Source organism: Ochotona princeps, chromosome 4 (genome assembly GCF_030435755.1).
Source record: "Ochotona princeps isolate mOchPri1 chromosome 4, mOchPri1.hap1, whole genome shotgun sequence".
Lineage (NCBI taxonomy): Eukaryota > Metazoa > Chordata > Mammalia > Lagomorpha > Ochotonidae > Ochotona > Ochotona princeps.
The window spans coordinates 7,354,426-7,368,518 of NC_080835.1; the positions used below are offsets into that span (position 1 = coordinate 7,354,426).

Sequence of the window (14,093 nt, forward strand, 5' to 3'; positions counted from 1 at the left end):
CACACAAAAGAGGAGACAGAGGGTACAGACTGTGCCAGGTAAAGGTCTAGCACCCACTGGCACACTCAAGATCAGGGTCTGGGAGTGGGCCTGGTAGGGGAACTTGGGGAACCTAGTGGACTGTAATTCCCACTGGTGAGCATGCGATTCAGGCCTGTATGTTGGTCAGGCCAGGCAAAGCTGTTCCACTTGTCAGCAAGTACTTGGGTTGGGTCTGTAGGGGACAGACCAAGCAGGGCCAGGCCAAATCTTAGAACACTGCCATGTGCAGGAGCCAGGATGGAGTGCAGGATGGGCTAGGCTACCACACCTACCAGTTTGCATGAAAGCCAGGGATAGGGCCAGACTGGGCAGGGTTAGGCTATAGCACTCATCAGTCAGGACTGGAACTAGGGGTGGGCTGGGACAGGTCAGACTGCAGCATCTGATGGTCAAGACCAAGATCTGTGGCTGGGAGTGAGCTTGGCCAGGAAGCTAAGCGGATCCCCCTACTAGGCTGTCGTCCATGAGAGCTGGAATGGGGGCTGCGAACTGTGCTGGACATGGCTGCAACATCCCTCGGCAGGGGTGTGGATTGGGTCTGGGGTGTGCCAGACTGGGCTAGACTCCAGAACCCACTGGTGCTCACAAGAGCCAGAGTGGGTGTAGGATAGGTTCTGCTAGGTCTCAGCACCCACTGAAACATGAGAGAGCTGGGTCTGAGGGTGAAGCAAAGGGCAGTGCTGTAGCACCCAACAGTTACAGCCATAATGAGTGAAGGCCAGTCAGGCAAGGCCGCTAGTCTTGCCAGGACAGGAGGTGGACTAAGTCAGGCTGGGCCAACGATCACCAGGGTGAGTGAGATCTGCCACTGGGAGGTGACCTGATAGAGGAGCTGGGGGATCTCCTCTGCCAGGATGCAGTCCCTGTAGGTGAGTGCAGGAATCAAGACTGGAAGGAGCCCAAATTAGGCCAGGTTACAATACCCACCAACACGCTGTCGGTCAGGACTGGGGACAGAACAGGCTAGGCCAGTTCATAACACCCACCAGCAGATGTGAGAACCAGGACAGGGTGCTGAATTTCTACCATCTTCACTGTCCAGCAGCCAGAATGGCCAAGCCACAATGTGGCTCAGGACTCCCAGCTTGGGACATTGTCGTGAGCCCAGCAGCGGTTGGAACCTGCTGAACTCCTCCCCCAGGTCATCCCAAAGCTGTGCTTAGGGCATGTGATCTGAGAAGCATGTTTTCTTTGAACTGTAAATTATTTATTTAAAAAAAAAAAACTAAAAAAGAACTCTCCCAAAATAATCAAAATCACATGTAGTTCCATACTTGAAGTCCCATTAATTTAACAGGATAAAGTTGTACAAAATCAGGACATAGCCCAGAAAATCCGTGACGTGTAATGGCTGCTGGCGTGGTAGCCAGAACAGGGGAGTGAAGAATGCCAAGTTCTGGACTTGCTGGACCTCTTGCCTGCTGTCAGTTCAGAACCCTCATCTGCATGGTGAACTGCTCCCTCCAAGGAGATGGCATTCAGCTCGGATGGTATGTAGCTCTGTGACTCTGTGCCAACCGAAATCCCCAGATCTGATGACTTCCTAGTGAGCGTGGCCAGCACTTAATCCCACATTCCACTGAATACAGGGAAGTCCAATTTTGAGCTTTTAGTCGTCCAGAAGATTCCTAATGGGTAATTCCCAGCTATGCAAATCATTTGCCGTGGGAGTTTGTCTACTTAGAAACTTGCCTTGAGCCAGGAGGCTGCTAGGGAAGGAATCCCTGGGCCACTCAATGATCCCAAGAGTCAACCACAGTTCACTATTTGGAATCTGCAATGGAGCCTTTTCTGAACTCAGCTAGGCTGGGAGCTAGTTAGGCACAGACTTAGAGACAGAGCTTACGTGCCTGCGCCCATCTGTAACATTTCCCCTGCCGCCCTCAGCATTCTGCCCACTGGCCCTGAGGGTATCGCATACTGGCAGGAGACTGGCCCTACAGCCTCCAAGCTGTTTTTCCAGCTGTCCTCGCATCCCCAGACCACAAGCTCTTATATACCTTGGCCTGGACAATGTTGTTAAACATGTGGACACCCACTGGGTCCCAGGCCAGAACCAACACTGGGTAGGAGGTAGGAGGCTAGGTTGGGTCACGCTGCTCTCTGGGACTCCCCTCCTTCCGTACATTTGAGCTCAGATAATCCCCTAAACTCTTCTAGCTGGACAATCTGCATTTTCAGAGCAGCAATTAAAAAACTCAGCTCTGATGTTAGAACACGTGTGAACCAGTCCAGGGCCTCATATATCCTAGGGCCCCACTGGACAGTAAATATCCTCTCTACTTAATACAAAAGTGCACAATGATAACTTGATATCCTGACTTCTAATAAGAAGAGTCAGACACCAAAATGCTCCTCCCCACCAATAAGACTTATAAATTTATTCCCAGAAGAATTGAGAAGCATCCTTTAACCCCCATAACCCTTGGCACCAGCTAGTTCAAACGTGTCTGAGATACCTCCTGTAAAACTTCAGAACCCAAATCCATCAACTTGTTTTGACATAAGTCAACATATCTCACAAGAGCAGGGGCAAGAAGGTCAAAACAGCCAGGGTACAGGTACAGGTCTTTGACATGGCAGTTAAGACACAATGTGAGTCACCTACATCTCATGCTGGAACACATGGATTCAAATCTCAGCTCCACTCCAACTCTAGCTTCCTGCTGTTGTGAGTTCTAAGAGGCAGCAGGTAGTGACTCGAGTGGATAGGCCCCTGCCACCCATGTGGGAGACTCAGATGAAGTTCCCGGTTCCTGGGTTCAGCATAGTAAAGCCCTGGCTGTTATGGGCATTTAGGGTGTAAACCAACAGATGGAAGACTGACAGAGGGGCTGGTGCTGTAACATAGCAATAAAGCTCTATGTGTGACACCAGCATCCCATATGAATACTGGTTCAAGTCCCAACTGCTCCACTTCTGATCCAGCTCCCTGATAATGTGCCTGGGAACATAGTGGAGAATGACGCATGTGCTTGGGGCCCTATACCTACAAGAGGCGACTCCTGGCTTCCAACTGATCCAGGATCTGGCCTTAGTAAGGCCAGTCGGGGCGTGAACCAGTGGATGGAAGTTCTCTGTGTGTGTGTACCTCTCTCTTTGCAACTCTTTCGAATTAAAAAAAAAGCATTAAAAACAAGAAAAGGAGCCAGATTACAGAGGGCCAAAATGGAAACACCATAAAGGTAAAGAAAAGTCAATGGTGGTAAGTAAGCCAAGCCCAACCAACAAGTTCAATCCTCATTGAGAAGAGTGTCAGGCTGGACACAAGATCTTGACTCGACCGCCTCAGTGGCAAAAGTGGCTCAGAAAACAGGAAAAGAACTAAGGGGTGTTGGAGGCTGAGCAACTCCGCTGTTCTCACACAGGGCAAGGAGCTGTGGGAGGGGAAGCTTCTCCTCTTCACCTTGTGAAACATTTTCCCCACTCCAACGAGGGTAAGGAGTCTCCATCTGTGTGGCTGGCATTTCGTTGGCCAGGTGGGTATGGGATCCCTCAGGAATGTCTGCTGTCTCGGCACCATGAATAGCATTGCCGATATTGTCAGGATGATTCTTGGTTATAAGTGGCTGTCTCATGCACTCTTCAACTCAGTCCCAGCTTCTACCTTCTGGGAGTCAATAGCTCTACCACAACCAGACTTCAGAGCCTGCCCGATGGCCCCTGAGTTGGAAAACGGCAACCTCACCCCCAGGGGGCACATCACCGTTCTTAAGGGAAAATGTGCCGGGCTTCTCTTGTCTCTAACATCAATGTGAAGGTGCCACCTTTGTACCAGAAGCAAGCAGAAGCTTGTGATCATGAGCTCCAGGCAGGACTCCTGAAAGCTCTCTGCCCACACTCACTGATTTGTACCACCCAGAAGTTAATGAGGTGTGCATGACTCCCATCCCCATGGCACCATGAGGGCAGAAGGGTTCAGGAGCTCACCCCTGGTTACACAGTCCCTAGGTTGGGGCGTGAAGACTTACAGCTGAGCCGATGGACTACAGAGTCCAGGCTTTATGTAATGTTCACTGCACAAGACAAAAACAAGGAACTGTTCCTTGTGCTTCCTTGGCATCCCCAATCTACAAACTGACCAAGTGGAAGCCTGAGAGTCCTGCCAGTCAGAGATGGGTACTGCCTGGATGGTCAGTCACCAGGACTTCGGGTGCTGTAGAGATTCAAGCAACTGTCTTAGTGCTGTGACTAATGTTCATTGTTTTTAAAAAGAAAGAAGGCAGTACAGCAAAGGAAAACATCTTAGCAAGCAAGAACACTGAGACCCTGCAAGAGTCAGCCTCAACCACAGAGGATGGTAGCTGCTTCCCCAGCCTTTTGAGAGAAGCTCCTGGTCTCTACTGTGTCTTCCTACTGGACAAAACAAAGCTGTGGCCCTTATAACATGTAAGTTGTGGGGTACACTTTCTGGCGTGGTAATTAAGCTGCCAGTTTGGATGTCTGCTCCTCCATGTCTCATCCATCTTCCTGCTAATGTGCTTGGGAGGACAATACTCGGGTTTGTAACACCCATCTGGGAGACTTGGGTAGAGCTCCTGGCTTCATCCTGGCCCATCTCTGCCACTGCAGCTCTTTGGGATGTGAACCAGAGGACAGAAGATCTCGCTCCTACTCCTACCTGCTCTCATCCTGTGTCACTGCCTTCCAAACAAAAATAATAAAATAAAAATTAGTTGTAAACTTTCCTCAGATGGCCAAAGTCTGAAGTTGCCAAATCGAGCCCAAAATAAGAACACAAGATGCTTAGTGAATTGTAGATCTCAGATCAATGAATGAAGTTTCCCTGTAAGTATGCCCCATGCAATATTAGGGACATACTCATAGCTCAGCTGCACTCACTGATCTGAAATTCAGAGCTGAGCCTCTTGTGTTTTTCCTGGCAACTCTTCCCAGTAAGGCTTTGGATTTCATCCACTAAAGGGGACAGAACCCCTCAAGAGAACACCGCACTTCCCAGAGCCCAGTGTCCTCATTCACAGGAAGGAAGCAGGGTCCCACTTGGCCACCTCCAGCCCTGAGATGCCCAGAGGAACCCACCCACTCTCCCCACCCTGGTACATCCTCTTTCCACTCCCACTTCCGCTCACCCTCTCCTGCCCTTTATCCCCACTTGGAGAAATTCCACTGACCCAAGGAATAGTGGAGGGTTAATCCTTCTGCTACTAAGTCACACTTTAACTCATTCTCTCCAGGCCAAGAATTAAAAACGGCTCATGTAAGGGTCAAGGCCACAGCAGACCCTGAGGACTGAGCAGTGTCGACCCCCCAACACAAGGGGAGGCTGCAAGGGAAAGGGAGGGAGAGAGCAGGGAGCTGGGGGAGAAGGAGGGGCCGCGGCCAGGCTGCAGTGCCCCCACTGAGCCGGCTCAGACTCAGCTCCAGGCGCACCTCTGCTGCAGAAGCAGCAGCGCCCGCTCCCAGGGCCAACAGCACCCGGCAGACAGAGTTCCCGGGACTGGAGGTGCTCAGCTCCCAGCCTCTTGGCCAGGCCTGACCCCATGGCCTTCAATGACCTCCTGAAGCAAGTGGGGGGCGTCGGCCGCTTCCAACGGATCCAGGTCATCCTGGTGGTGCTCCCGCTGGTCCTGATGGCCTCCCACAACACCCTGCAGAACTTCACTGCCGCCATCCCCACCCACCACTGCCGCCCGCCTGCCCATGCCAACCTCAGCCAGGATGGGGGGCTGCAGGCCTGGCTGCCCCAGGACACACAGGGGCGGTTTCAGTCCTGCCTCCGCTTCACCTCCCCCCAGGGGACACCTCCCTTTGCCGACGGCACAGAGGCCAACAGCACAGGGACCACAGAGCCCTGCATCGATGGGTGGATCTATGACAACAGCACCTTCCCCTCCACCATCGTGACCGAGGTGAGCCTTGCTTTGTTTCAGTTTTTTCTTTATTTGAGAAAAGGAGACAGACAGACCTAATTCCCATTTTCTGATTCACTCCTCCAAATACCTACAGTGACTGGCCTGGCACAAGTCAGAACCTGGAGCCAGGAACTCAATCCAGGTCTCCCATGTGGGTGGCAAGCACCCAAATGCTTGAGTCATCACCCACTGGTTCCAAGGGTGCAGGCACACTAATAGGAAGCTAGATCAGGAGTGAAGCCAAGGCCAGTACTGAGGCGCACTTACGTGGGATGTGGATATCCCAATGTGGGATTGTAACTGCTAGCTCCAATATTCCCAGGACTCCTTCACTTCACTTGGCACCTGGATTCTGCTTCCCCCCACCCAGACAGGCACACAAATGCCACACATACTCACATACTAAGCACACACACACCACATGTAGAGTGCATGTACCACACACACACACATACACACACACACACACACACACACACACACACAGAGGCTGTCTCAAGACCTCCAGGGACCAAGATTGGAAGAGGGAGAATAATATTTACTAAGGGTCCTTGGCGGTAAAGAAGGGGGGAAGAAAAAGTAGATACGAGTGGTAGATGTGAGAGCTGCTGAGAAAAGCTCCCAGTTCCAGAACCAGCCAGGGAGCAAAACAGCAAAGGGCAATGTGACCAGCAGAGGCAGAGAACCTCTGAAGAGGACCAGCCTGCAAGAGGGTGGAAGGCTGCCTGTGCCAGGCTTGGTGTGCCTGACCCTTGCCCTCCTCCCCCCACAGTGGGACCTCGTGTGCTCTCACAGGGCCTTACGCCAGCTGGGCCAGTCCTTGTACATGGCAGGAGTGCTGATTGGAGCCATGGTATTCGGATACCTGGCAGACAGGTCAGTATTGGGCAGGGCTAAGAGGCCAGGCAAGGATTGGAGATTCCTGCACTGTGATCAGGGGGCCTAGGAGAAAGGTTGGCATTCCCAGCGAGGGCTGGTTTGAGGACTAATGGCTCAACCCTATAATGCTTCACTGGTCCTCAAACCCACCCCCCCCACCCTGGCCCAAAGCATCATCCAATGCACACACACCTCTGCCAGCCCAGCTTGGTCCCCCACAGGCCTCTAGCCCCTGTTGCAAATCTTCCTTTTCCTAACAGGTTGGGCCGCCGTAAGGTGCTGATCTTGAACTACCTGCAGACGGCCGTGTCAGGAACCTGTGCAGCCTTCTCACCCAACTTCACCGTCTACTGTGCCTTTCGGCTCCTCTCGGGCATGGCCATGGCCGGCATTGCCCTCAACTGCATGACACTGAGTGAGGGATGCTCAGCTGTCCTACCCTCTGCTGCCTCCTCTCCCAGCCCACCCCACCTCAGCCCTGCCTGTCTTGCAGCCTCCCTACCTGGACACTGCCCTTCCAGGCCGCACAGCAACGTTTCTCAGGCCCCTGCCACCCTGATCCTTAGCTTAGAAGCAAGATTGTCAAATCCCTAAGTCATGCGAGAGGATATCAAGGACTGTATCAAGGACCCACACATCCCATCCAGAGGCACCACAGACACTGCAGCCTCAGCCAGGAGTGCCGGGGCTGTCAGATTTCCTCTTTCCCTCTTTGATCAGTGTGAAACATCCCACTTTTTCAATGTTTTCCTATTTCTATATGTAGGGTAAAACAGCATCATGGAAGCAAGCTCATTTATGGACTGAGTAGGGTCCATCCATGGCCCATCAGAGTGCAGTCCCCAGAAGATCCCCCCTTCCTTCCATTTCTCAAATGGGGAACCTGATTTGAGGTGGGGGAGAAAGAAAAGGATTGGCCCCTAATGTCATCTCTCAAGCCCAGGAAGAAATCCAAAGATTCTCCTGAGACTGGAACCAAGACAGGACCCCTAAGAAACCTAGCCCTAAAGTCCAGTCTAAGAATCCAAGCCCCTGTCCCAGGAGCTTAGTCAGGATCCCACCAGACACGAGCTCAACCCCTTCCGACCACACAGAGATGGGGTCCCTCTCACACGTTCATGTCTCCTCCAAGCTGCTCTGGCCATCAAGCGTGGGATCCAGCTGGAAGCTGAAGAAGATCAGGGCAGTGGCTACTGTTGAGTGGCCAGAAGAGATGCTCTTCAGGGAAAGGGAGTTCTAGCAGAGCGGAAGAAAAGCCAGCAAAAGTGTGGAAGGGATGTGTTCCTAAGGATTCTAAGCCCGCTCCAATCCCTGCCTCCCCTGTCTTCTCTCCCCCAGCCTCTCTTGCTGAGTCTCCTTCTGTGTCCTAGGGCAAGGTCCGGTGGTAGGGCGGGGTCCCTATCTGCTCTGCAGCCTCATTAGTGGCACCCCTGTCTCCCACTCTCTGCACAGACGTGGAGTGGATGCCCATCCACACGCGGGCCTACGTGGGCACCCTGACCGGCTACGTCTATAGTATAGGCCAGTTCCTCCTAGCTGGCGTGGCCTATGCTGTGCCTCACTGGCGTTACCTGCAGCTGTTGGTTTCCGTGCCCTTTTTCGTCTTCTTCATCTACTCCTGGTGCGTGGTGCCCATGGCGGGGTGGCAGGGTGGAGTCAATGTCACAGGAGGGCTTCAAAGGATAGGCCTTCTCCAAGCCTTCCTTACACAAACCTCCCACCTCACAAAACCAGAAAAAGTCAACCCCAGTCTACTGCCTCAGTGGCACACATAGGGAAACTGAGGCTGTGGGGAGAAGGCTTTCCCCAGGGAACGCAGTCCTCTGGATTCCCCTCATTACCCCAGACCACTTGCTCTCGTCCCCTATTCACACCCAAGAGCTGAGCTTCTGAGTTGAGAAATGTGTGGTTCACCAAGTTGGGCAAGTGGACCACTTCCACTGCACTCCCCCTGCTAAGCCCAGCCCCTGCCCCAGGCCTGTGGACCAGAACCAAGGTCACTCCTCACCCCCACCCCTCTGGCTTCCAGGTTCTTTATTGAGTCGGCCCGCTGGTACTCCAGTTCTGGAAGGCTGGACCTCACCCTGAAGGCCCTGCAGAAAGTCGCCCGAATCAACAAAAAGCAGGAAGAGGGGGCCAAGCTGAGTATCGAGGTGAGATCCCCGAGACCTCCTGCAACACATCACCAGCCCTCCACCCCCAAACTCCACACCCAGGACCCAGAAGCCAGGAGGCTTCTCTGAGTCGATGCTAGGCTAGGAGAAGCCCCTGGGAGAAGCCAGTCCCTGATCCCTGCCCACCCCACAGGTGCTCCGGATGAGTCTGCAGAAGGAAATGACCACAAGCAAAGGCCAGGCCTCGGCCATGGAGCTGATACGCTGCCCTACCCTTCGCCGCCTCTTCCTCTGCCTCTCCTTGCTGTGGTAGGCCCAAGAAGACTGACAGACAGGCAGGCAGGCAGCCCATGAGACAAAAGACTGGCCGGGGAGGGAGGCAACGGGTAAGGGAAGCCAGAAGAGAGAGAGGACACAGGGCAGTACAACTGCTGTGAGAAGCAGGAATCCTATATATCAAGCCCAGCAGGCGTGGGCCTCAGGGGACATCAGCCTCCCCATCTCTTCCTTTCATCACCCCATAACAATATGGCAATATCACAGGAGGGTCAGTGGCCTTTAAAGCCAATAGACTCACACCATGAAGGCACTGACCCCTCTGGCTTGCAAAGCATTTGGCAACTTTGCTGGCCAGAGGGTATGTGCCACGAGCACAGGCACAGGCAATAACATGGCTAAGACTCGACTCCACTTGGTCCAAGGTTGAGACTCGACTCCACTTGGTCCAAGGTTGATGTAACCCAGGACTCCCCCACTCCCTCTGCAACATTCCCCACTGTCACTCTCTTGTGTTATCCTCCTTCCCACCACCACAGAAACCCCACAAACAGTCAAAGCAGCAGGAACAAGCCAACAACACATTCTGTGGGTCCACCCAGTCACCAAAGCTTCTTTTTGTTAGCTCTTGGTGTCTTTAGATGCACAACATTCAGGCCAGGACCATGGACAGGTCCCTGGCCTCTTCCCAGGCCCTCAAAACCCACCGCCCCTCAGTCCAACACCAACAGATAAGACTGAAACCATGTAAATCTTACATATCAACTAAGTAAAAATCCCATAACACACTGGGGACTTACAGCTATTAGAAGACTGGAAATTTTAAAGTATTAGAAGGAGACCCCAGTACTCAAACTATGCAATTTAAATATGTAGTCAAATGCCTGAAGAAATATTAGCCAAGGAAAATCCTCACTCCTTAAGCAAGGTATGCAACACAGCTCACCGCTCCCTGTTTTGAAACAGCACTCCTGTGAAGTCTCCCTAATACATTCCACTCCCCTCTCCCTTTCCCAATAGGTTTGCCACCAGCTTTGCCTACTATGGGCTGGTTATGGATTTGCAAGGCTTTGGGGTCAGCATCTACCTAATTCAAGTGATTTTTGGTGCCGTGGACCTGCCTGCCAAGTTTGTGTGCTTCCTGGTCATCAACACTCTGGGGCGCCGGCCAGCCCAGTTGGCCTCACTGTTACTGGCCGGCATCTGCATCCTGGTGAATGGAGTGATACCCCGGGGTAAGCATTCATGAGCATCCAGGCCCCTCCCAACTCAGCCTCACCTCTGAAAATTACCCAACATCTCACAAAGGAGGGAAGCCAATTCTTGCAAGCCCAGGTCTCTGCTGTTCCCTCCTCTCTCCCTAGACCAGTCCATCATCCGGACCTCCCTTGCTGTGCTGGGAAAAGGCTGCCTGGCCTCATCCTTCAACTGCATCTTCCTGTACACTGGGGAGGTGTACCCCACGGTGATCCGGTGAGTGGAAGCTAAGGTGGGGCGGGGGGGGGAGGGAGTCAGACCCCAGAGAACAGCTCAGAACACTCTAGCCCAAAGACTCCCTCTGAAAATTCACCACTGCAAGACATACAATAGCCACTCGTACACACCTCAAGGCTTAGCTGGCACAGGTGTGGCTGCCCTCTAAGAAAATCTCAAAAAGAGCCACTAACTGGGCAGTCCAGAAAACACATCTAAGAGGCAAGACGTGACCAAGGTAGGAGCTGCCTCCATACCCAACTTCTCCCTCCAAACAAGTGGAGCTTTCGGAAGCAGAAGAGCACCCACATGCAGGCAGATTCCTTCACAGTAGCCAACAAGGGGCTGTGGTCACCACACTGAGGGGAGGACACGAAGCGCACTTCAAACTGGGAGGCGAAAGTCACAATGGACAGCAAAGACACATGGGCTTCCTTCCTCCACATGGAATGGGAACCCAGAGAGGTCCTGTGCTCCTGTGAGTTCTCGGGGGGGAAAGAACAAAAGAATAGAGCACTTAGGATGTGCTCGGCGCCATCTGAAACCTTTCACCACTACTAACTATTCAATCCTTGATGATGTGGCAGTGAGGTATGTACTATCATATTCCCACCTTACACGTGTGATCATTCCTCAGAAGTTTTAGCATGTGGACTACAGTTTCCTCCCTTGGAGGCCCTAATCTGAGAGGCCTGTGTGGGGCTGGGGCAACTGTAATTCAAAAGTCCGGGTGACTTGAGAACCAAGCCACTGAGGCCCAGAGATGGAAAGGGACTTGCCCAGGCCCACACAGCAATCAATCTCAGAACTCCCCCATTCTCTACCCAGAACCCTGCTCAACTTCCCTTTTAGAAAAAAAAAATCATCAAAACCAATACCAAACAGGTTTTCTCACCAAATGCATCAGTGGGAGCACACCGGGGGTGACCTGGGGCCAGGACTGAATTGCCCTGTGGCGCCTCAGTCTTCTAGCCAAACTAACCCACACACACCCCTCCTGAGCCCCACAGGCAGACAGGCCTGGGCATGGGCAGCACAATGGCCAGAGTGGGCAGCATCGTGAGCCCCTTGGTGAGCATGACCTCCGAGCTCTACCCCTCCCTGCCTCTCTTCATCTACGGCGCGGTTCCTGTGGCCGCCAGTGCCGCCACTGCCCTCCTACCAGAGACCCTGGGACAGCCGCTGCCGGACACTGTACAGGACCTGGAGGACAGGTAGGCCCCCAGCCAGAGAGCAGCCAGGACTTACCCCGGGGCACACAGCCAAAGTGGACACCCAGAGAAGGCTCCTGACCAGAGCCCTTGGTGCCCAGTCAACTGTGAGTCCTCCTTCCTGGGCTCCTAGACAGTCCCAGCAGACAGCAGGTGGCTGGGGATGGCGCGGTGGAGGTCCCTGGGAAGGCCCCTGACTCCCAACTAGGCCTGCCGGCTACATATCCACAATACTACCGTTCTGCCGCCCACTAGGAGGAGAGGAAAACCAAAGCAGCAGCAGCAGGAGCAGCTGAAGCAGATGGTCCCTCTCCAGGCCTCAGCACAGGAGAAGAACGGACTCTGAAGACGGAGGAGGGACCCTTCTGAGCCCTCCAGGGAGTGCAAGTCCTGCAGACCCCTAGCCACCCACCCAAGGAGCCCAAGGGAGGCTATGGGGGCTTACGTGTGGGGCTGTGGCTCAGGGAGCACCTCGCCAAGGTTCACCCACCCTAAATAAAATCCCGCCAAGACCACCCTGTGGAAAGGCTGTGTGTAGCATCTCAGTGCTACCGGTTCAGCCCCACCCTCTAGTCCTAGGTCTTCACAAACCCAAGCCAGCACCGATCTCGGCCCCCTCTGCCACCCACCTTCCCAGCCTTCTCTCTCCCTCTCCTCTGTAAGGTGTAAATACCTGGTACCCCATCCCTTCCATGTTGGACCAGAAACTGACAAGGGACTGAAACGTAAGCAGCCAATCAAAGGCTTCGCTTCTGGCTCCTCCTCCCCTCTGCGGGACGCCTGTGATTTCCGGAAGCTGATGTTTCTTGCGCAGGATGTAAACGCTGGAGTCCTCTGGTTGTCCATCTACACTCTGGGGCTGGCTGTCACCTGGTCCTTCTGCTGCACTTCCTCAGCTCTTCCTGCATGAGGGTCAGAGACTGATTGAAGAGATCTGGGAAGGAGGCGTACAGAATACAGCCAGGGAGAGCCCGCACTGAATGCCACTCACCTGCTGGACACTGTCCTGAGTCGAAAAGAAAGGAGGAGAAGGGGCTGGAGGGCAGGAGAACAGGGGAGGAACTAGGAAAAAAGGGGTGGAGAGCAGTGTACGGGGTGCGGTCAAGACAAGACCAGCAGTCTGGGGACGCCATCTGCAAAGGTGGTGCAGGACAGTGCAACCCTGTGTGCACTTCCCAACCCCACAATGCATTGCTGTTGTGGGCTGGCTCAGCGGAGCTTGCCCAAGAGCACATACCCTACGGCCTGCTGCCCACTCGGCCTCTCACCCCTTCATCCCCAGGAACAGCGCCCCACTCCCCACTCGTGCCTCGAGCTGTACACCCTGCCTTCCAGGTGGGACCCTGGGGCTCAGGTTGAGACCAGGGCAGACTGAAGAGGGGAGGTGACCGGCAGAGCCCCTACAGAAACCCCAAGGTGCTGAGAAAAGAGACCACAGCAGGGACCTGTGGGGCCCAATCAGGACAGGGCTGAACTTGCCATCATCCAGATCACCTCACATGACACCCCGAAAACCTCCAGGCCATTGCGGACCCACAAGGCTAGAGGGCCATCAGCCTCACCCCTTCTGTGATACTCAGCCAGCGCTGCCCCCATGGCTGACCCTCAAGGGACACCTGGAACAGTATCACCAGCCTGGAACAGGAACACTTGGGCCTAGCCCCGCTTCTGCAGATATGGGGTCTTGAGACTGGCAATTCACCTCACCCTTGTTTGCACACCATGCCAGCAGCTCCGACATGCACTGGGTCCTCCTGCAAGTCCCTCATCCCTACACTCACATCTGCCTCAACCTCAACAAGGCTGCCCAGAGCCGACCCCAGGCTGCTCTTTTGGCTTCCCCCACTGGTACAACTTCCTAGGTGCTGACCGCTCAGAATCCATTCCCTAGCTCCTTGCCTGGGACCTCCTGCTTGACCAAATAGAGCTCTGCCTTCCTCCTGCTTTTCCACCTTGTGACTAGCTTGTGATTTATTTATTATTATTTCATTAATTACATTGTATGATGTGACACAGTTTCATAGGTACTTGGATTCTCCCCACCCATCCCCAAACCCTCCCACCATGGTGGATTCCTCCACCTTGTTGCATAACCACAGTTCAAGTTCAGTTGAGATTCCCCCATTGCAAGCGTATACCAAACATAGAGTCCAGCATCTTATTGTCCAGTCAAGTTCAATGGCTTCTTAGGTATACCCTCTCTGGTCTGAAGACAGAGCCAGCAG

The 14,093-nt window shown here is 53.6% G+C and overlaps 1 protein-coding gene across 1 annotated transcript; it reads left to right on the forward strand.

The window, feature by feature from the left end:
• The first annotated feature begins 5,543 nt into the window (after positions 1-5,543).
• Positions 5,544-12,286, forward strand: SLC22A6 (solute carrier family 22 member 6). The gene is given in 10 exon segments (XM_058662403.1): positions 5,544-5,912; positions 6,688-6,791; positions 7,055-7,209; positions 8,247-8,415; positions 8,824-8,947; positions 9,102-9,217; positions 10,205-10,419; positions 10,549-10,657; positions 11,668-11,907; positions 12,124-12,286. Coding segments are annotated over 10 exon segments (1,692 nt in total). The 3' UTR covers positions 12,215-12,286.
• The last annotated feature ends 1,807 nt before the right edge of the window (positions 12,287-14,093 follow it).